The sequence below is a fragment of the Rutilus rutilus genome, assembly GCF_951802725.1.
Source record: "Rutilus rutilus genome assembly, chromosome: 2".
NCBI classification, from domain to species: Eukaryota; Metazoa; Chordata; class Actinopteri; order Cypriniformes; family Leuciscidae; genus Rutilus; species Rutilus rutilus.
In genome coordinates this window covers 34,748,312-34,773,135 of record NC_140210.1, presented here as the reverse complement: position 1 = coordinate 34,773,135, position 24,824 = coordinate 34,748,312, and the positions used below count along the sequence as shown (strand labels likewise).

General features: G+C 38.6%; 1 protein-coding gene across 2 annotated transcripts; it reads left to right on the top strand.

Moving 5' to 3' along the window:
* Positions 1–8,955: 8,955 nt before the first annotated feature.
* LOC311278595 (uncharacterized protein) lies at positions 8,956–24,716 on the top strand. Of its 2 annotated transcripts, none has more exons than XM_084389551.1 (10): positions 8,956–9,226; positions 12,141–12,183; positions 12,436–12,732; positions 12,819–13,103; positions 17,825–18,045; positions 18,244–18,342; positions 19,746–19,871; positions 20,144–20,248; positions 20,455–20,591; positions 24,018–24,716. In XM_084389551.1, exons 1-9 carry the CDS (start codon positions 8,996–8,998, stop codon positions 20,563–20,565), a joined length of 1,518 nt encoding a protein of 505 aa, XP_084245677.1. In that variant the 5' UTR covers positions 8,956–8,995; the 3' UTR covers positions 20,566–20,591; positions 24,018–24,716. The 2 variants fall into 2 exon arrangements, with proteins under 2 accessions (XP_084245677.1, XP_084245676.1); XM_084389550.1 differs by having other exon boundaries at positions 23,721–24,716.
* Positions 24,717–24,824: the final 108 nt, after the last annotated feature.

Here is a 24,824-nt window from a genome sequence, read left to right as displayed (position 1 = left end):
TGGAGCAGGCGGCACTTTCTGTCGTTACGGGCGACCCATGTCCCGGGCATACTGAACAGGGACGCAGACCTCTTGTCAAGGGGAAACCCTCTCTACGGGGACTGGCACCTCCACCCTCAGATAGTGGGTCTACTGTGGAGGAGGTTCAGCCAGGCAACCATAGATCTCTTCGCCTCGCGCGAAAACGCCCATTGTCCTATGTTCTTCTCGCTACGGGACGAGGACACCCCCTCGGCGTGGACGCACTGGCCCATCCGTGGCCCAACGTGCTGCTCAACGCATTTCCTCCCCTTTGCCTCATAACGCTGTCTCTGGCCAGGGTGAGGGAACGGAGCTTGACCATAATTTTGATAGCTCCCAGGTGGCCCGGGGCACCGTGGCTCTCAGAGATTATCCCTCTGCTGTATGCCCAGCCGTGGCCCCTCCCACTTCGCACAGACCTTCTGTCCCAAGCGAATGGGGAAATCTACCACCCGCACCCAGACAGGGTGGCCCTCTGGGCCTGGCCCGTGAGAGGGCCAACTTAAACACATTGGGGCTCCCCCCACGTGTTGTGGCCACCATTCAGTGTGCCAGAGCCTCGTCGACATGGTCCCTTTACGACTGTAAGTGGCGTGTGTTCGATGAATGGTGTGAAGAGCGACAGTTTTTGTCTTTTATGCTTTTTGCAGGACCTTATGGATAAGGGAAGATCCTTTTCCACTATTAAGGTCTATTTAGTGGCTATCACTGCATGTCATGTGGGGATTGACAGCACTACGGTGGGGCAACATCCCCTTATTCGTAGATTTATGAAGGGCGCGCGCCGCTCTCTTCCAGTCCCCAGGAGAGTAGTTCCTGAGTGGGACCTCTCCATGGTGCTGGAGGCTATGTCTCAACAGCCGTTTGAGCCCCTGGGAAGTATTTCCCTGAAGAATTTGTCTTTCAAGACAACTCTGCTCCTGGCCTTGGCATCTGCCAAGCGTGTCAGTGATCTCTATACACTTTCTGTTCATCCCTCGTGCACTAAATTCTCTCTCAGTGGAGATAAGGTTTTTCTCAGGCCCAACCCGGCCTTTATGCCAAAATGCTTCCCGGCATTCACGTGTGAGGTGATTGAGCTTTCCGCGTTTCACCCAGCTCCTTTCTCCTCCACAGAGGATCAGAGGTTGAATGCTTTGTGTCCTGTTCGTGCCCTGCGGGTGTACTTAGACAGGACAGCTCGTTTAGAAAAAGCCTCATTGTAGTGTATTGGGCAATCGGGGAGCTGTCCATATCTCCCATAGGTGGATCTCGAACACGAGATGATGAAAGAGAACAATAGGTTACGGTTCGTAACCCCGGTTCTCTGAAACATCGAGTGGAGAGATCCACCAAGCTTGCCCCGCTTGCTGCACGAGAAGCGAATATGCTCACTGAGGTAAGATAGCGCGTGCTAGTGTTTTATACACTTGGTAAGGGGCGGTTCCCTTACCGGGCATTGGACACGCGCTTCTGTCTGTCAGGCCAGACTTGGTGCAATTGGATGCTTCTGCAGAGGTCAGGTGCGGATGCCCTTCCCATAGGTGGATCTCTCCACTTGATGTTTCAGAGAACCGGGGTTACGAACAGTAACCTATTGTTACCTTGTTCAATTGATTTGGCCAATCACGTTATTCGTTGAACCGGCGTTATTCTGAAGCCATGAGTCTACAACCCAACCTGGAGAGACCGGTGTATCTGTCAAGGTAAGATTTGTTTTACAATGATTATACACCCCTATATCTTAATGCTTTTCATATAAGTTGTATTTCAAGACTGCAAGCTATACTTCGCCGTGAATATATGCGTTGTCGTTGATGAGAACAGTAGCCATGAAAAAATTGTTGGTAGAGGAGCAGTAAAGCTAGGTCTAACGTTACGTTCCTTAGGCTAATCCAAAATAATAATTCGGTGCATGCACAATGAACTAAGCAAAGAGTATTAAAATACGGGATTTTTTTTCTTTTATTTTTATCTTGATGTATCTTTTCGGTACGTCTTTGTAAAGCGCTTTGAGATGCAACTTTTAAAGGCGCTATATAAAATAAAGTTTATTATTATTATTATTATTATTAATTACGGGGAAATAAAACACTCTTTTACTGAGTTTCAGGAGTTACCTCAGGATCATTATCTGTATGATCTTTTTGGTCAACCCCCTAATGCCAAACAATTGGTGACTCGGTTTGTTTCTTTGTTTGCATCTCATTTTTCAGTTTCTTCAGATCACATCAAAGCAGCATGGGAAAATGACACCGGAATTAATATCTCAAACGAGATTTGGGAAGAAGGGCTGAAGCGAATCCATACCTGTTCTGTTAATGCAAGATTACAACTTATTCAGTTTAAAGTGTTGCATAGATTACACTATACCAAATCTAAACTTAATAAAATTTACCCTTCAGTTTCCCCGTTATGCGATAGATGCAAGAGCGCTGATGGGACGCATGCTCATACTTTTTGGTTTTGTCCTGAGATTTCTGAGTTTTGGAAGAATATTTTTCTGTGGTACTCAAACGTTGTTGGAGAAAATATCAGTCCAGATTTGGGGTTAGCGTTGTTTGGATGTTCTGACCCTATATTAGCATTGACACATTCTCAGCAACTGTCTCTTATGTTTGGTATGGTGGTGGCTAAAAGGGTGATCTTGATGGACTGGAAGTCCACTGTACCACCCAGCTTTCATAAATGGCTGGCTGAAATGGTTGCTGCTCTCAAGCTCGAAAGGATTCGTTTCTCTAGAGTGGATGCTTCTAAAAAATTTGATAAAGTCTGGGGCTCCTTCCTTAGGCATCTTTCTAAGAGTTGAAATATGTTTGAGCCTATATGTATTATGGATAACTTCTCTCTTTTATCTCTTCACTCCATTGTTAATGTTTTGTTTTGTTTAAGTTTATGTATGGTTTTAAGGTGTAATTTTTCTTTCTATCTGGTGCGGGTTGGGTGGGGGGGGGGTTTGTGTGTGTGTTTTTTTTTCTTTGTTTATTTTATGTATAACATACTTTTTGTATACATTTTGTGCATCTTTCCTTGTTTTGTGTTTGTATAAAAACTGTTATAAATAAAATTATGAAAAAAAAAAAAATTACGGGGAAATATATAAACGGGAAATTAGTCTAAATAAGGGAGAATCACGGGGGAAACGGGAGGGTTGACAGGTATGTGCAGGTTGGTTACAGCCAGAGCCATAGAGAGAAAGAGTTGCGACACTCCCATAGACCTCCGTTGTAAAAAATGGCGGCGCTTTTAACCGCCTACTTCCGGGATTTGAAGATCGGATTAGTTCCAAACACTGTAATTTGGTCGTTGGACACCATTCACTAACATTGCTGCGCGTCGAGTTGTTCCAGAGGTAAATTGCTGAAATATCGACCTCTTTTGAATTGTCAACTGTCTATATTGTATCAGAGGCCCTTTGCGATGCTTATACTGGTCTTCATTTGTATATGCACGGCGTAATTATTTATATTTTATGTTGGTTGTTTCAACCAATTTTCAAGCACTGCCTGCTAGCTAGCTAGCGCGACTTCGTCAGCTGTGACAGTAAGAGCTCGGTAATGAATCGCTGTCACCTTTATAGCGACTTAATTTTAATCTTAATCTTAATTACATTTTTTGGGATATACTAACTTTTCATTATGTTTTGTTGTCTTGAGTGAAGCAGCTTGTGTGAACAATGCTGGACCTCTAGGATTGTTATGGCCATCACCAGTCCTGTCTGTTTCATGGATCACCTGCCCCTGGTTTTTGTTTTCTTGTTCACACACACTCACACAAGCACACATTTTTTGTTGTCTGTCATTGTTTAATAAAACATATTTTATTTGAAAACCTTCATTTGTATCAGCCATGCTTAATAGGGCTTGGGCGTCGTGACGTCATACTTGGCGTGGCGGCCATGTTGATCATAGACATAATGTATTTATTATGTCTATGATGTTGATGGCCTCGCGAATGTAAACATACAGCAAGTCGAACGAGGAGAAGCAGTATGACGTCACGACGCCCAAGCCCTATTGATGTCTCAATAGCTGTAACAGAAGTTGTTACTAGTGTTTTGTTAGTGAATTGCTTAAGTTACTTGGATTGAGTTACAGCTACCCTTACCCAGCCTACTCTGTACACTAACCCAGAGTAATAGTGGAAAATCTTCACTCTGCATTTACCTATAGACCCAAACATAAAAGCGTAAATTCGTTTTTAATCTGTTATAGTTTTGATAATATTATGTGTATGGCTTAATCTTAAAATTATATTCTTAGTCTTAACATGATCATGTTTCACGTTGTGGTCCTGGGGGTGGCCACTTTCATCAGAAGAAGTGAGCTATAGCTTCTAAGCGAATTCTGAACGGACCGCCACCGCAGACCTCTTGCGTGATCAAAGGTAGGCTAATGGCTGAATCGGAATTTATAAGCAAAATCACGGGAATCAATAACCTAATACAGCCCAGTTGTGCTAAAATAAATATCATGAGACGTCCATCATCAGATGAATGATATGGAAAAGTTAAGTTAGAGCCGCTAAAGCCAGTGCTACTACCCATGCGAACATGAACACTTAAGCTTTTCCCTCCAAAAATATAGCCTAAAACTTATCTCCAAATGCAAAACTGACATTAACAAAATGCAATAATGCAATAACAGCTGAAAAAGTACTTGGGTGTGTGTTTTATTTTATATTTACCGTTCAATAATACAATCGCTGCTGTCTGTCCCATAGAAGAACATGACAGCCAGCGTATGTTTTGGAACTATTGGGGCTTACATGAACCACGTGACAGCCATAGCGGCGACATCAGAGATTAGGCTTGTTTGAGATGCGCCTTGCCTCGCCTGAAATGTAGCCGAGAGTAGGTTTTGTCAGATGAACCAGTCAGTACCAGACCAGTCATGTCAGTCCTCAACAGTACACAAACGTTAAGGGAGTCTCAATCCTCTAATAGTGCAGTAACAGCCGTCATGCAATTGCTACACATAGTTGATCTCACCCTGCAAAAACATTTACAGTGAGCTCACAGTCACACACGACATAGTATGCTGCTGTTCTTGAATTCATATTGCTTAGCTTCAACACTAGTCTATTTTTTTTTTCCTCCGGTCTCGACTTGGTCTCGGTCTTGTCTTGGTCTCGATACCCTCTGGTCTTGGTAGTGTCTTGGTCTCGGTTTAGGCGGTCTTGACTACAAGTCTAGCTGTAACCAACCTGCACATAACTGTCAATCCTCCCGTTTCCCCCGTGAGTCTCCCTTATTTAGACTAATTTCCCGCTGTCTTACCGTTTAAATATTTTCCCGTAATTAATAATAAAAATAATAAGCTTTATTTTATATAGGGCGGGGCTTAGCGAAGGGTCAATTGTAACACTTTCAAGTATAAAAATAGATTTAATTTCGCTAGCTGATCACAAACGTTGGCCGGAGTGAGATCCAATCCAACCGTCTTCGTTGACTTCGGCGTGAAGCTGCCTCTGTCATTTCTGACTTAACCCTCTGGGCTTCTTCGTGCAAAAATGCACGAAAACGTTTACGTTTTGAAATTTTACATTTTTTTTTGCTTCATCGGAAGGGGATGAAACTTTGTGACTTTTGTTATATTACCTATGTGAACACACAAAAAAAATCAAGGAGATGATTCAGATATGTTAAAGGGTCGTAAAAAAAGTCACACTTAGCTTCCTTCGTGCAAAAATGACCGACCATAGGAAATGAATGGGAAATACGAAAAAATAGGAAAACTCAGAGAAACTTTTGGTGGTACACAGATCAGCCACTGTGCAGAAAAAAAGTGTACAGCAATGAAGGGGTGACACTCTACATCAAGAGTGCAATAAGACAATAAGACACACAAATATATAAAAGGTGGAGAAATCATATCTAAAAAAAAAACTATTGGAATCAAACAGCCTCTATAGGCAGCCTACTGGCGTTACATGGCATTGCACTAATAAATTCTCTTTTAACGCCACTGGATGGCGCTCTTCTCACTTCAAATATATATATATATATATATATATATTTTAGCTCTACACTGCATTCTAATGTGAAATGTTGCATTTATTGAAAACAAATTAAATTAAAAATAAATAAATAAATATATATATATTAATTCTAATGGAAAAAATAGCGCATACAAATTATATAATTAATGCAAAGTATCATAAAAACCTCTAAACATTCTAAATAAAAATCAAAAAATATTATTGAACAAAAATATATTTCATTGGTTTTCCTGGGGGAAAAAGAGTAAAATGTTAAGGCTTCGGTCGTTTTTGCACGAAAGGAAGCCAAGTGTAACACAGTAATGAAGAAGCCCAGAGGGTTAAACAAAAAAAAACTAAACAATGTCTAAAATGTGACAGGGTGCTATGTGACAGGGTGTACAGCAAACAAGCTAAAACAAAACAGAAATTTGTTTTTTATAAGCTCTCGAACCCCAAAAACGAGCGATTAAGGACACAAAAGTGGATACAGGCGAGACAGCGCAACGTGTTATATTATTCTGAGAACTACGCCGACCGGAGAGGAACGTTAAATATAATATATAAAACTGACATTTGGATATTTGACTTACAAGAGACAAAATGTTTACTGCACACGTACTGTATTTTAGTGCCTATGATTGTCAGGATCCCACAATGTATCCATTCTTCTAGTTGATGATTCACGTCTTATTGCTTGATGTAGCTTCTAAACATATTTTTTTTTATAAATCTATTTATTTACTTTTCCCTTTGATTAATATTTCATGTGCCAAGCTTTTCTTCTGGAAGTTGGCAATTCGACAGCTTTAAAATCAGTCTAACACTCTTAGAAAGAATTTGTTAAAAATTACACAACCTCGTCATGGGTGAGCTCCAGCCCAGGACTACTAGTTTTGAGTTAATTTTAACTCATTCACAGTGTTAATGAGTTTAACACACTAAATGTGTCAGAAAGAAACGTGTAACATTTCCAGATTATGTGCTATATCCTTGGCTACACACATTGTGTTAAAAAAGGTATCTAAAATCCTAAAGTGGTTCTCAAAGTGTGGTACCGTGTGGTACTAGGCTCTCTCTAATGGTAACGTTACGCAGAGGAAACACTGAATTTCGATCTCACCGGTGTGAGTAGAACGTGATCAACTGCTAAATTCAAACTGTGCTTTTTTTCCCAACTAACGTGATCATTATAAAGGCGATTCAATGCTTTAGCTAACAAATTTGTGAATATTTTGAGTAAATAAATAAATAAAAGCAGATCATTGATTGTGGTCGTGTGACGAGACGTCACCATGGAAACAAAGTGATTCCGATTCGATCTATAACGGTCGCCTTGAAAAGCTTACGCTTGGGAGCAGCTGATTTTTTTTTTACGTGTGTGAAAAGGTTAAATATAAATGAATGTTAGGTGGATTATTAAATTATGAAAAGTTCAAAACTGCTATTGTGGCTTCAATCTGGCAAGAAAAGTTTGGATCAGGAGGAGAATGTTTCAAATACAAGAACTGAAGAGGATGAGAGTGAACCAAGCACTAGTGCTGTTAACAACACAACAGAGGCAACTTTGAAAGCGCCGGTGAAGGCAGCAGCAGCAAACGCTACAAAACAGTGAGAAATTATGATGACATTTTATACATTTTAATTTAATCATTAAAAAAATTACCTGTGTAACAGTGCACACAGTGCAGTGTTGATGTTAAAACTGTGTTGTTACAATGTTTAAAGTGGCTGACAACAATACATATTCTTATTATAAATAAAACTGTCTGTTTTTTTTAGCTGTGCATAACTGTAGCTGAATAGTTAGGCCTACTACGCTACTGTATTTTGGAGAGGCAGGAGAGCCAAATATTTTCTGAGGTGGTAGCCTACTTGGTGTAAAAAGTTTGAGAACCACTGATCTAAGCACCCATCCCAATAACATGGATTATCAATAAGACATTATTTGTGTCCATATTAAGTTCAATCCATTGTTTATGGCCTGACGAGCCGCGGGAAAACCGCTACTCTGAGTGAGTTTTAAAATAGTAGTTTTTGACAATCAAGTGCTACCCCAAATAAAAGACTGGCCCAAGCTGGCCCCCCAGAAATAATGTCCTGGCTACGCCCCTGTACACTGCCTCCGAAACTTTCGTCCGTCAAAAAAAAAAATCAAATCAGGTTCGATTTTCTGCGTTTTTCGCATCGGTAGCAAGCATTTTGAATGGTGTTTTGACAATTCAGAACCACCGAATCACGAAAGCGAAAAAACGCATACGATAATTTCGGACTGTGCAAGGGCCTTAAGTTTCAATATTCAGTAAAATCACAGAAGCAGTTTACATTTTTAAATGAAAACTGCTTTCTTGACCATCAAAATATAAAATATAAGTTGTATTCCAACAAGGCCAGTGTAGGGTATCCCTTCTACAAAGCATTCATGAGCATGAGCATTGCACTGAGCTAAGATTGATGCATGCTGGGATGGGAGGGGTCCTCTAGCAACGCCTCTGACGTAAATCCTGTTGCGTTTGTTTATGCAGGCTTACCAGCCTGAATTAGGTAGGTTCGTCGTCTGTTATAGCTTGAGGAAAATATAGAAGGAACAGCTGAAGGCTGGAGCACTAATATAGATGGTCCGCATTTCCTCTCCATATTTAGTAGCATATATTTGGTTTGAAGAATAAAATTAATACATTGGTACGTGTCCTTGCATTTATTTAAAAATGACTAATCAAAACTATTGTGTTAAATGTATTAGGGTTGGCTACATTATTTAGGCCTATGTGATAATTTTTTTTCAAAAGCTCAGTTTTAATAAGAAAACGAATAGTTTAACCATCTAAACACAAGAAAGGAAAGGGAAAAGGTCAGTTATTAAATATCACATTCCACACATTTAGGGAAAGAAAAGGTTAGGTTCGGTAGGCTACTCCTACGTTAAATCTAGGGATTATAGGGTATTTCTCAAAGGCAGGCATGAGCATGCTACACTTGCCATAATATTCCTTCTTTTTTTTCAGATAGGCTACTTATGAAAAACTTGCACGCACACATCAATCCTCACAAAAGCATCATCCATTACATCTTGACAAAAGAACAGGAATGTGCCTGGAGCGGTTTGTATAAGCTACACAACCACAGAGGGGCTGAGTTAAACTCCATTTTCACAGGACACACCTATTACCGACAACATAATTTACAGCCCTGGCACACGGTTAAATCCTGCACTTACAACGGAAACGTCCATCATATTGATAACATTGTAAGTACGCTTTTATCTTTCTCTATATCATCGTTGTTAAAATTCCGGAAATAATCTAACGCAGGAAACGCGAATGCTTCTCTTATAGGCTACAAAGTCGTTATTGTTGTTGTGTTTTTTTTATTTTATTTTTTCATTTAAACCAGGCGCCTAAAATGAGGATAGTTTGACAAACATTGTCTTGCAGATAGCATGCATTCCCCGCTGCTTTTGGTGGATGTTTGATTCGAAGCATGCGTGGTTTCCGATTAAACCAAAATCGTACAATCACAGACAGACACATTTGCGTCTCTTACTTTAGTATGAAGTGACATTAAGTCGTCACCTGAATGTTTAATTCATTGGATTACTCTACATAACTAAATCTAATTAGTTCGTGCATTCGCTAGTAGCGTAAAGATGAAATTGAGGATCTGGCCCAATTTATCTACCGCGTGCTTCAAAAGATGCAGATCAGCTGCCATTTATAAGGGCGTGTCCCAATCGCTGAACAGTGCACTAAAACCTTTTGTACTCTGTCCAGGCTATTTAATTAATTAATATATACACCGTATTGTACCATACTTAAAGGGATAGTTCACCCAAAAATGAGATTTCTGTCATAATTGAATCACCCCCAAGATGTTCCAAACCTGTATGAATTTCTTTCTTCTGCTGAACACAAAAGAAAATATTTTGAAGAATGTCGGTAACCAAACAGTTAATGGGCCCCATTGACTTCCATAAATTTTTTTTCCCCCATACCATGGAAGTCAGTGCGGTAATTTGATACAATTTTGGGAATTTGTATCAAATTTCATACATCTTAACATGATTTTTCAAAAAAATATGTATGGATATAATCAAATAAACTTTCAGTCCAGTAAATGCTCATCTTGAAATACAAATAACAATTTAGTATAACATTCGTACGTTTACCCTTTTACCATTTACATAAAAAATCATTAAAGATTTATACATGTTCCTTGACCTAAAGGTGGACATTTTTTGAAATACTACAAATCTTTTTACTGAGGAGTAAGGGGCAGAAATGAAGTAATTTACTTAAAGGGGACATATCATGCTAAATCCACTTTTTTAGCCCTTAAAGGGATAGTTCACCCAAAAATGAAAATTCTATCATCGTTTCCTCTCCCTCAAGTTGTTCCAAACCTGTATGAGTTTCTTTGTTCTGCTGAACACAAAGGAAGATGTTTGGAAGAATGTTTGTAATCAAACAGATCTCGGTCCCCATTGACTACCATAGTATATATTTTTTCCTACTATGGAAGTCAATGGGGACCGAGATCTGTTTGATTACAAACATTCTTCCAAATATCTTCCTTTGTGTTCAGCAGAACAAAGAAACTCATACAGGTTTGGAACAACTTGAGGGAGAGTAAATGATGACAGAATTTTCATTTTTGGGTGAACTATCTCTTTAAATGCATTTTGTTGTATATTTGGAGTGTTTAGAAGTACAGAAAAGTTGCAATTATTCTCTTCAGGTGCTTCGTTGATATCTTTATATTCTGTTTTGGTCATATTTTTCAACCTGTTCCGATTTTTCTGTTATCTATGACGTTTTTTTGAACTATTACGTCACAGTATTTGCAGCGGAACTGCCAAATAAGGACATTGACTTCCGGCCCAGCACTTCGAGCAATCCGCCATTTTTATTTCTCGCTGCAATTTTGTAGTCCAAGCCGCTAAAGCAGGGGTGGGGAACGTTGATCCTGGAGGGCCATTGTCCTGCAGAGTTTAGCTCCAACCCTGAAAAAAACATTCGGCTGCCTGCAACTTCAGTAATCCTGAAGACATTGATTAGCTTCAGGTGTGTTTGATTAGGGTTGGAGCTAAACTCTGCAGGACAATGGCCCTCCAGGATCAACGTTCCCCACCCCTGCGCTAAAGGATGCAGAAGTTACGAGAGGGTAAGTTAAAATGTTCGGTTGTTGGATGTAGTAACCCACACGCTTCATTACACCATCTAATGTAGATGAACTGCCGCGCTTGTGACAGGGCGCATGCTTAACTGAAAGAACGAGCAGAGAGAGAGACCCGGTCGCGCGTGCGCTCTCTCTCTTTGGAGCCAGGCGAAAGTGTAAACAAGACTTCACCGTCTCCAAACTAGACGCTGTCTTGCTCTCTCTCCCTCGCACATATTAATCAAAATAAATCGACACGGTGGTAAAAGGTCGGAAGACCAAAGTTTCATGTGTAAATACAGTAACACACCATTGCGATACATCCGAAGACGTTGTTCTACAGGTTCGTCGTCTTCATTTTCATCTCGCTCCGGCTCCGGCTCCGACTCTGGCTCGAACATGTAAGGCTGGCTGGACAAGTCTTCCGTTGTTGACATTTTGTTAATAACGTGTGAATAAAAAGTTTCTGTGCTGCTAGATAATCGTATCTCTGCTATCAAACTACAAAAATGACCGAACGGGGTGGAGTTGAACCTCTGCAACCTGGAGAGGGGGCGGGGTATGAAGTGTCTCAATTGTATTTAAAGAGACCGCACCAAAACGAGTTGCTCTCAGACGCACATCAGAAAAGGGGTAGAAAAGGGGCCTGTGGAGCTATAATAATGAGGAATTCAGACCCAAGCATTGCAGTTCCGCTTTATATAGACTACAAATGTATGATTTATATGTAAAAAGGAACAATTTAAAAGCATGATATGTCTCCTTTAAATCAGAGGGCAGAAGGCATGCAGAAGATTGTGTACAGCAGGTTTTTCAGCAAAGTTTCGGTCATGTTGATAATTTAGAGGCCTGCATCAAATATGATAACGTAGGCCCAAAACCTGTTTTAAACATTTTAAGACAATATGCTTGTTTCTAGAACTCTGGTTAAAACAATAAGGTTATTGTTTTAATGTAATATGTGTTCAGAATCTATCTGCAATATTGATAGATCATTTCTCAAACAGATGCTGAGTGTTTGGACCTTCCTAGCAGCTGCTATCTGTGCAGGTATGACAACATTTGCTTCTTACACACTAAAATAATCTTACTGAAGATGATTCTGCAAGGACATGTAAATTTGGTTCTTTAGAATCACAGTTGAATCATGTCATGCGTTGACATATAAGACAAAAAAAAAAAAAAAAGCAGTATATACATGATTCTAATTGCCCAGCAGTTCTAAAGAACTCCTACTCATCTTGTAATTCTAAACAACATCTCTAGAATATGAAACAACAAAACAAAAATTGTCTCCCTCAGTGCCAGTCTCTGCAATATCTCGAAGGGATCTAATCCATGGCCGTCAGTTGTTTCTGGATCTTCCTGAAAGGACAGAGAGGTTGGAATTTACCTCTGCTGATGAGAGAGATCAATTTACTATCTGGAAACATGGAGGCATCTCTCTCTCGCCCAATAAACCCAGTAAAGGCCAAGTGAACAGCGCTAGTAAGGGCTGGTCTTTCATAATCAGACAAGTTACGTTTGACGACGAGGGAACCTACACCCTGCGCAATCACTTTGGTGCAACCATCTCCAGTTATACAGTGAAGGTCAACAGTGAGTAGTAATTTAAACCTCTATCTCAGAATAATATCTCTGTGACGGTCCACATATCCTCACTGTTTTTTTTTTTTTTTTTTCAGCCAACAGGGAAATCATTGACCGTATAGCAGGTGAAAAACTGACTATACCACTGCTAGGACTCAAGCAGAGTGATGCCACGCTTCGGTTTTACAGCAATTATTCATCTGTCATCCTGGTGGAGAATGGAGTTCCAGTGGGCAAGACATACCCAGACTATATTAACCGGCTTAAAGTGACCAGCGAAATGATCCAGGTTCTCAATGTCAATGTGTCAGATTTGGGCAGATACGAGCTCACCGATTATAAAGGCAGACTTGTCTCAAACAACACAATGTTACTAGTGGGTAAGAAAAGACTTTCTTCAGTATATTTTAAATTTGAACACACACACACACTTTTTACTTTTACTATTTAAATGGGGACATTGCATAGACTTCCATAGTGTTGCAATTTGCAGCTAGTAATAAATACTATAACTGTACCAGAAAACTTTCTGCATTAAAAAAAAAAAAAAAAACTGCATTTACTTTATTTTTATGACGTTTTTACAAATGAGGACGTCACCAAAAGGATTTATTTTTGTCAGGTTTAGCTCACTTCTGGGTACTTGTGTTAAAGGGGTCCTATTATGCCCTTTTACGAAGCCTTGATTTTGTTTTTGGGGTGTACTAGAATATGCTTTCATGCTTGATAGTTCAAAAAACATATTTTCACATATTTTACATTGTTACAGCACCTCTCTCCCCAGTCTGGCCCGAACGTCTGCCTTTTAGTTCTGGTTTCGATGAAGCCCCTCCTTTCGAAATACGAAATGTGCTGTGATTGGTTTGCTCGCCCAGTGTGTTGTGATTGTGTCACGCACGGTTGTAGAACACACAATGATGAGGAGGAATAGGTTCAGAAAGGTCTTTAATAATCCACACGAATAAATTCAGATACAGGCAGGCAAACAAACACAACACTGGCAAAAACGAGACTGCACCAAGAACACTGAAAAGACAAGAACTTATATACTGATGATGATAAGGGAACACCGCTGAACAGAATGACAACTCATATTAGTAACCAAGATGACAAACAAGTGGCGGGAAAAGGACCTTATGAATACTAACTAAAAGTCAGTGAAAGTGAAACTAAGACCAACTATAACCAAATATCCCTGAAAGATTGGCACCACTTAACTAGTGTTCGTGAAATGTCACACAAGCTCTACTTAGATGTAAATATTAAGGATGGCATCAATATCAAACCAATCCAAGCCTGATTCAGACTTAAGAATGTTAACAAACAAGAGGATCATCCAGAATGGATTTCATGCACTGACTTTGTAAGCAGGGATTTCACAGGACATTTCAGAGTGGTATGTTTTTTTATTTTTTTTTATACATTTTAGATACGATGTTATACATCATTAATCATGATATTTGTCTGAAAACTATGGCAATACAAACAGTAATTGATCACAAAACGCTGGTTAATTTTCCTTGCAAAAGCGAGAGCTTACAAAAGCTACAGTAAACACTATATCAACACTAATGTTGGCTAGCAGGCGAGCGTAGCAACAACATAAAACTTATCATTGGAATTGTTAATAGAAAACGTAACTACAAATAATAAGACATACTTACAAGTTGTGATCCATAAACAACAACTTTGTCCCGACAAAGTGGGAACTGCTCCATTTCAGTAGAAGCTTTTGTGCATTGCCTGCATTGTGGTTCTGGAAACTGTTATCCGTAAAATGTGCCACACACAGATAAACGTTGGGATTATAATTTTTAGGAACAGTGTTTAAAATAAATGTAAACCACTCTTAAGTTCCAAAGCTTTTGGAAGGACAAACAAATAAGTTTTGGAAACGCGGTAGAAAAAGCAGTGTCTCTTTGACATAGCGATCACATAGTCTTCTCTAATGCAGCTCAACCAGGCCTCATCCCCTTTTTTTGCGTATTCCGTGGGCGGGGATTATTTAAATGAGTAACATTGTGACTTCACAAAGCCTTGAAAAAACGTGTTGTAGTCCAAACAAGTCTTTCGTTGTAATTCAAGTGGATTCTGTTAAATAAAATATCTCCCTTTGGAGTGGACTTTGAGCTTTGTAACCTTGAAAGACTGCACTTCTGCATTAAATTGACAGTAAAGACATTTATAATGTTACAAAAGATTTCTAATTCAAATTGAATTCATTCAAATAGAATTAATTGGCTCATGACACAACACACATCTACGATCACTCTTACCCTCCCGCCTATCCTCTTTGGTCTCATCCATACTTCCTGCCCCTAATGAGCTCTTATCACTAGATACTGTACTAACAGTGCAACTGACTCTTTTTCTGCACTCTAATATCTTGTTTAGACAACTTCTGCCCCCTTGCATCCAGGCTAGCCTTTCTCAGCGAGTATCATCCTCAATTCAAGGCTGCAGAGACAGAGATCAAAACATCCCACTTACCGTGGTTTGTATCAGTCCCTCCTCTCTTCCTTATCTGCTAATGTCTGTACTGCTAAATTGACTTACTACCACAACAAAATGAACAATTCTTCTGACTCTCCCACACTTTTCAAAGCCTTCTCTTCATAATCCTCCTCTTCCCCCTCCTTCATCAGCCCTAACAGCTGATGACTTTGCCACATTCTTCATATATAAAATAACAACCATCAGGGGCCAATTTTCCACGCCACAAATCGACACGCACATCTCACCAGCTAACACACACATTCTCCCCTCCTTCTCTCTGCTCTCGGAGACCGAAGTCTCCAAACTCATCCTTTTCAATCACCCTACTACCTGTCCGCTTAAACCTATACCCACTCATCTCCTTTGAGCCATTTCTTCTTCAGTTGTACCCACACTCACTCACATCATCAACACCTCTCTTCACACTGGTACCTTTCCCAAAGCATTTAAGCAGACTCGGATAACCCATATGCTTAAGAAACCCACTCTAAATCTAGCACTTCTAGAAAATTACAGACCGCTATCCCTTCTCCCATTCGTTACTAAAACACTTGAAAAAGTCGTGTTCAACCAAGTATCGACCTTTCTTGCACAGAACAACCTCCTGGACAACTACTGTTGTGGTTTCTCTCTTTTGTGAAATCACTTCTCAGAGATCTTTGATGCCAGAAATATTAGACTTTATTTTACAACAAAGCCGAGCATCTTCTGCAGAAGATAGCTCCAGATTTTTGCTCAGCTCACAGATATATACCATACATCCTTTTCCAAAGATGGTGACACACCTTATTAGATATGTATTTATTTTTGGGTAAAGGTCTTGTACCATGTGACATACTAGAATAGAATTCTCTGCTGCAAGCAACATTCCAGGCCTTTTTTCAGGCTTCCAAAAGTCAAACCAAAGTCACATACAGAGGAAATAATAGTGTACAAATATATAGCTAAATTACTTATTTTCTAAATAATAAAATCTTCTACACTACCAGTCTGATTGGAAAATAAGATTCTGACATCAAAGGTCTCTGAGAAGTGATTTTGCACAAGAAAGAAACTACTGGGTGCCTCAAGGCTCAGTGCTTGGACCTCTTCTCCATCTACATGTCATCACTACGGTCTGTCAATCAGAAACATGGTTTTCCTCCAACTCAACCTTACAAAGACAGAGCTTCTTGTGGTCTCGACCAACCCAGCACTTCATCACAACTTCTCCATTCTGCTGGGTTTGTCAACCATAACTCCATCCAGGACAGCCAGGAACCTTAGAGTTGTGATTGACGATCAGTTAAACTTCACAGACCACATTGCTAGAACTGCCCAGTCCTGCAGATTTGACTTATACAACATTAGAAGGATCAGGCCCTTCCTATCGGAACATGTTACACAACTCCTTGTCCAAGCTCTTGTTCTATCCAGACTGGACTATTGTAATGTTCTCTTGGCAGGCCTTCCAGCATCCACTGTCAAACCTCTGCAACTGAACCAGAATGCTGCAGCAAGAGAGGTCTTTAAAGGGATACTCCACTTTAAAATGAAGATTCTGTCATCATATACTCACCCTCATGTTGTTTCAATCCTTTATGAATTTCTTTCTTCTGCTGAACAGAAAGGAAGATATTTAGAAGAATATCAGTAACCAGACAGTTTCTGGTCTCATTGACTTCCATAGTAAAGGATTGAAACAACATGAGGGTGAGTATATGATGACAGAATTTTCATTTTAAAGTGGAGTATCCCTTTAATGAGCTGAAAAGAGCGCACGCCACACCTCTCCTCATAAAATTGCACTGGTTGCCAATTGCCGCTCGCATCAAATTCAAGGCACTGATGTTTGCCTACTGAACAACTACTGGCTCTGCACCCCTATACCTTAACTCATTACTTCAGACCTACGTGCCATCCGAAAACTTGCATTCTACAAGTGAACGGCGCCTTGTGGTGCCATCTCAAAGAGGCACAAAAATATTTCCACAGACATTTACCTTGACTGTTCCAAGCTCGGGTTCAACCTGAGCTGCTGAGTCTTTAGCCATTTTCAAGAAACTGCTCTTTTTCTTTGTCGAAAAAAACGTTTTCGCCAACATTTCTACTGTTCTTTATCTAATATATAAAAAAATGTGCTGCGCTAGACTAGTTGGGACTGGTCACGGCATTTGCATTTTGTTGCCCTATGTTATTGATTTGACTGGTTCTATTGCTTTTTTTCAATTGTAAGTCGCTTTGGATACAAGCGTCTGGTAAATTATTCAATGTAAATGTAAATAAATACTGTTCTGTTGCACTTTCTATTTAACAAAGTATACTGAAATAAATCTCGGTTTCCACAAAAATATTGAGGACAACTGTTTTCAACATTGTAACATAAAAAAAAGTTTCTTGATCACCAAATAGGCTGTAGGATCCTGTGACACTGAAGACTGAAGTACTGATGCTGAAAGTTCAGTTTTGCCATCACAGGAAACTTTTTTGTTTTGAACTGTACTATTAGTATAAAAATGTATTCCTGTGTCTGTGTTTTGCAGGATTATTCTAGAGATTTATGATGCATGCATTAGTAACCACTATTATGTTTTTCTTGTCTCATCTCTTCAAATGTTTCATGTAGATCAACATGAACGTAACGCTGGTGAGGGTTTTTTAGCTCTACTGCTGCTTGGCATTCCTACTGGAATCTGCTGCTTCTGCTGCAGAAAAAGAATGTGCAATAGGTGCCGGACCACCAAATCACAAACAGTGGAGTCCAACAATACTGTACCAGTGTCCATACCTTGCAGCAACACAGTGAACAATCCTGTAGGTCCTATAGGTCCTGGAGGCCCTGGCCAGGTAACATAAATGTGAAGATTCTGTCTCTCTCCCTGTACTTTCCTGTCCACCCCCCACCCCCCTGTGTTGTAAAATGAATAAATAACAAAAAAAAAATGTTTTAACAGGATCATGCCAAGCAACAAATTTATAGATTTTAGTCCCTGTAGCTGCTGTACATTGTAATGAATATGAATGGTTTGTGGTTTCTGACCAAAGGGCAACATCGCTGGTTATCCGCCTCATCCAGGTCAAGGACAGATTCATTATCCTCCACCAACAGAGTGGAGCGGACAACCTGCTGTTTCTCCAAACCCTGTGAGTTCACATAGACAGAGATTTATTTTTATAAAAATTTATTTATTTTTATTCATTTAACAGATCCTTTTATCCAAAGGGACAAATAAAGAATGTTACAACACAAGCAGTTCATCCTAAAGGCCCTTGCACACCGAGTCAGAAATTATAGCATGCGTTTTTTCGCTTTCGTGATTCGGTGGCTCTGAATTTTCAAAACACCATTCAAAATGCTTGCTACGGATGCGAAAAACGCAGAAAATCGAACCTGATTTGGACTCAGTGTGCAAGGGCCTTAAGGAAGCAGTAACTTGAACAAAATTTATAGCAAAACTTTATTTTACTCAAAGTGCTTGATTACCTAGAAAAATAATGGAAAAGCAGTGCAGTGGAATGCAAAAATGTGTTCTGTGTGAACAGACCTTTATAAGCTGGTTTAGCTGGTGGACAAGAATAGGCATGCAAACTTAAAGGGCATAGTACACCCAAAAAAGAAAATTAGCCCATGATTTACTCACCCTGAAGCCATCCTAGGTTTATATGACATTCTTCTGGATGGATACGCTCTGATGGACTTCCAAGAAAATATACCCATTGACTCCCCTTATAAAGCTTGGAAGAGCCAGGACATTTTTTAATATAACTCCGATTGTATTCGTCTGAAAGAAAAATGTCATATGCACCTAAGATGGCTTGAGGTTGAGTAAATCATAGGCTAATTTTCATTTTTGGGTGAACTATCCCTTTAATTAATCAAGATATGCTGGTACACCTTAAACCAACATGAATTCCATGCTTATTATGCTGGTTTGCATGAGGAACCAGTATACCACTCAAAACTTAATGCCAAAATTGATGTACTTCTTTTCCTTGCTGAAAAGCATATGAAGTCGGCGCCAATAGCCCCATGGTTAACGCGCCGACATATAGCGCAACTGCGACTCCGGCGACCCGAGTTCGATTCCCAGCTCGAGGTCCTTTGCCGATCCCCTTCCCCTCTCTCTCCACCCCATGCTTTCCTGTCAAAAATCTCTACTGTCCTATCAAATAAAGGCACAAAAAGACCAAAAACATAACTTGCAAAAAAAAAAAAAAAAGCATATGAAGCAGTAGAGAGTATATATATATATATATATATATATATATATATATATAAAATATAATTTTTTTTTTTAAGTGAAGGTTATGTCAAGTTTATTTATATAGCGCTTTTCACAATACAGATTGTATCAAAGCAGCTTCACAATATTAAATTAAAATAATACATCAATGTTTGTTTCTAGTGGAAAACGTCCACGTTTGGTAATGCTGATCAATAGTATTGTTGATTGATTCATTAAATTAAATATCCCCAAATATCCCAATATGTGCACTTTAAACTGACAAAAAAAAAAAAAACGTTTTGTGCATGTTCTCTTTTTAAGGGCTTTCCTCCAGCGTATGGGCCTCAAAACCCTGTCTATCCTCCTGACTTTGGACCTGGAGTTCCCCCCGCTCAGCCTCCACAGTGGAATGCCCCTCCTCCACAGTACAACCCATCTGCACCTGTGGTACATCCAACATATGTTGCAGTTTTATTTTTTGTTTTCATCCTGCATGTTAACATTTCTGTTTGCTTATTTTTACTAAAAAGTTAGCAAGTGAATATGTAAAAGACAATTAGTTAAGCCAGGATTAGGCCATAGTTTAATTAGGACATATAAGTAGCTTTTATAAACATCCCTTTGAAAAAAAAAAAGTATGCACATTAATTAAGTCATTCTTAGTGTGCATGTGCTTGTTTGTGTATATTTTTGAACATGTTTACACTCTATGTCCCCAGAACTATACGCCAGTGATGTACAGCGCTCCTCCTGGGCCTGAAGCCGCAGGGCTGAAGATGAATGAACCGTCTTCCACCGCACCACTGCTCACACCTCAACCTGAGGTAAAGCTTACACTTTTTGCACTGTTGTTTCTAACTGTACAATACTCAAATGTTTCCGAAACTGTCCATTCCTTCAGTAACAGCCTTTTTGTAATGTCTGCATTCATTGTGAGAAATTTTTAAACAAAATGCAGAAAATGTGCCCAAAATTGCTTAAAATGAATCCACAGACTCTGTGTCTCACTCTCTTACCCCTCTTTTTCTAGTCTCACCAGTCTGCTATGACCAGCGTTTCCATGGATATGCTTAACTCCGGTGAATCTAGTGTCCAGTTTGACATTAACAAAGGAAAGTCTTCTGGCAGCAACTTCCTTTAGATACTCCAAAATCCTGAATAATCACTGTAAGAGAAACACACACTTAGCTGTTGATTAGATTCCTACAAAACTCAAAAAAAAAACACTTTGATATTTTGAAAGGACAGGACATTGTTCTCACTGTGGTCAAATTTCACATTTTAACTTTTATATTGATGAATACCTCAAACAGATCAGTCAGTGATGGTCATTCTCACTGTAAACAATAATAATCATTTCTGTCTGGAGAATTAATAGGACTTAAAAACTGCTATTGCTATATTTTCCTACCTCTTAATGTCACTCTCTTGGTGTTTAGTAGTAGGAAAGAAGCTGTTGATCGATACCAATGATACATATTTTACAGTTAGAAAGCTACTACCAGATTGTCAGCCAAAAGTTTTCATATTATACTCATGCTACAGGGACAAAAATATGAGGATCTGCCTTCTAAATGGCCTTCCAACAACACCCATTGCTGAAAGGTGTGCAAATTTAAGCAGCAATGCAATATCCATAGACAAACTGGCAGGCATGTAATGGCCTTTTCTGAAGCTCACTTTCAACGGGACGGTTTCCCCAAAAAAAATCGAATTCTGTCATCAATTCATCCCTCATGTCATTCCAAATCTGCATGACTAGAAAATAAAAGAAGATGTTTTGAACATATATATTTGGTCTATGCAATGAAAGTTAATGGGCATCAATATTGTTTGGTTTGCATCAGTCTTCAAAATATCTTGGGGTTCCACAGAAGAAAGAACTGCATACAGGTTTGAAATGGCATGAGGGAGAGTAAATGACAGAATTTTCATGTTTTGGGTAAACTATCCCTTGAAGGTGACACTAAGCTACCATTTTCACTTTATCCATTCAACAGTCAGCCTTAAAAAAGTCATGCTCTACACTTTTGTGTAGAACTATATAGAATAAGCCATTCATTTAGTACGTTTTTGTATAGGTGTCCCTCTACTCTACAACATATATATATACATTCTTATAATTTTTTCCAACTTTTGTTTTGTACATGCTTACCCCTGTCTCTTGAGAGGCATCTAGTTTTACAACTAAAAAAACGGTCTTATGTAACTAAGATATACAATGTTATTTTTACCTGCTTAACCCTCTGGGCTTCTTCGCCCGAAAACGGGCGAAAACTTGAACGTTTCAAATTGTTTAATTTTTTTGCTTCATCGGATGGGGGTGAAACTGGGTGACTTTTGTTGTATTACCTATATGAACACACAAAAAAATCAAGGAGATGATTCTGATATGTTAAAGGGTCGTAAAAAAAAGAGTCACACTTAGCTTCCTCCCGCCCGAAAACGGGCGACATAGGAAATGAATGGGAAATACGAAAAAATAGGAAAACTCAGAGAAACTTTTGGTGGTACAAGCTACAGATCAGCCACTGTGCTGAAAAAAAGTGCACAGCAATGAAGGGGTGACACTCTAAAACATCAAGAGTGCAAATAAGACACCCCCCCCCCCCCCCCTTTTCTTTAAAATCTTTTTTAGTGAAGTCCCCCTACATGTTAGCTGCATCTGGATAAAAAAATAATAATTTTGGGATAAAGGAATCAAAAGTTACAGCATTTGGAAAAGAGACAGCCTTTTTGTACAGTCTTTGACACCCCCTCATGGGCAATTTTTTGTCCATGAAGAATATCTTGTCATAAAAGCAATAGATTATGTTAATTTTGGGCTCATTTTAATTGTAATAATATGCTGTAAAAAATGAAGTGCCATTTTCAATGATCTGTGAATGTTTCATGAGCTGTATGATGTTTTTGACACATTGCAGTACATTATTTTATAGATTATGAAAAAAAAGAAATTCTATTTATCAGCAAATAACTCAGCAATACTTAAGAGTTTTTCAAAGTGGATACATTCACTGTAAAGTTCAGACTCTAAGCTTTCAAATGACATCAACTTTGTGTTAATCAAGGCAAGATTTTTAAAAAATATGGTAAAGAATATTTTCGCAGCTAGGTGGCGCCTGCTGGCGGTACACTCGGTTTTAGAGGGATTACTCAGCACTCGTTAGGAGTTAATAAATGTAAATAGATGCATTAAAAAGCTGAGATCCTAAGCTTTAAAATGATATATAATTTGTGTTGTTCCATTCATTGGTTGCTTAGTAATAAAAAATAAAAAAATCCGAATGGGAATAAATCAAATAAAAAAATAAAAAAGCTATAGGCCGCCTATAGGCGGTTATAGGACATGACACAAATTAATACATTTTGAAGCCACTAGATGGCGCTCTTCTCACTTGAATTTTTTTTTTTTTTGGGCCTGCACTCTATTTTGATGTGAAATGTTGCATTTATTGAAAAATAAAATAAAATAAATAAAATAAAAATATATATATTAATTCTAATGGAAAAAAGCTCATAAAAATTATATAATTAATGCAAAGTATCATAAAAAATTCTAAAAATTCTAAATAATAATCAGAAAACATTATAGAACAAAAATATATTTGATTGGTTATCCTGGGAAAAAGTTAAGTAAAATTTTAAGGCTTCGCCCGTTTTCGGGCGGGAGGAAGCTAAGTGTGACTATTTTACGAAGAAGCCCAGAGCACATAGACCCCAGGAATTAGCCTCATATGCAACATCATTACAGGAGGTGTGTGTATGTATGTATATATATATGTATATGTATATATATATATATATATATATACATACATACATATATATATATATACATACACACACCTCCTGTAATGATATATATGTATATATATATGCGTGTGTGTGTGTGTGTATATGTAAACACACACACACACAATAAATTTAACACATGTACACATTACTATTTAAAATGCATGTAAGTGAATTCAATTGTATTAATGTAGTTTTAGTGATTTTTCTCAACTAACACGAATAGCCTCTTTTCTGCATTTGCTTAGGGCATTTTCAAAGTGCTGTTAGCTGGAATTAAACAACAACTGCCTCAAACCAAAAACCATTTATACTTGAGTCTTGAATATATGCATAAAATGTTACAGTGATGTAGTTTTATATTATAGGCTAAACATTGTACTTGCTCAATTTAAATGGCCTTCATATCACAATGGATATAGAAATATAAAAAGGCCTACCATTGTTCTGAAGTAAAATACTGTTATCAATTTCTGCCAACGTGACTTGTTTTTCTTACAGAAAATTGGTTGTTATTCATCAGTGGAGACAGTTTTCAAAAGAATTCATCCAGTCCTTACTTTTGGATAGTTCGCCTATGCTAGGCATAGATGGAAACAATTCCTCTATACGCATTAAATAAAGTCACGTGACTGAGCGTGTGTGTGTGCGATGAGATCTGTTTTTCGTACTGTTTATTATTCATATTACATGTTCTCTGTATGTTTTATTTTCTCAGACATCTAGAGCCAACTGGCAAAGCCTTATCCCTTGTTATATGTTGCGTCATCGGTAAAGTAATTTTATTTTATTGTGTAGGGCTGAGCAAATCTGGGCAGAACTCTTTACTGCCCTAGTACTTCAAAAGGCCTTTTAAACGTGAATTAAAGTGGCACAATGGCCTTCATCATCACAGTATGCTAATGCCTATCTAGTGTAGGGATTTCATCAATATGCTGACTGAGGACTGTTGGGACACTGTTGGGATGGTTCTGTCGGGAGAGACAGAGTCGTTTGCACTTCAGTGATACGTCTGTACCATCTGCTTCACAGGACACATATGCTTTCAACTACATACTGTTTATTTACTAGTGTGTTCTAATATGTAACTATGCCATGTTTGGTCTCATCTGACAGCCTATAAACTGAAATGAATGGTAGTGAACTTAATAGAGATATTAAAGTATCCTAATGTACAATCTATTGGTTAAACATGCATTGAGGAGAATATGTTAATGTTCTTCTCCCCCTCTTGATCACCACACATTTGCCTCATCTTTTGGTTTCGGTGTTGGTATTCCACATATGTTAAACAATGCTTTGCTCAGGGAAAGGTAACTGTTGATCTATGAGAAAGGCTTTAACCCTGCCACTCCCGTGTGTAACCTAGGAGAAAGGCTTTTACGGCCTATTCTTCTTCATTATGTTACAACTGAGTTTCTATACAGTTATGTTGTTCCATTCTACTGTCTGTATACTTAAACATGTAACTTAATAAATAACTTTTTCTGCTTTAAAGGCTTTGAGAATCTTTCCTTTTATCACTGATTATGTTGAAAGCTAAAGTGATTATAACTTTCATTATCTAAACGTTCAGGTTAAATCCTACGTTTTTCTAAGAAAGAC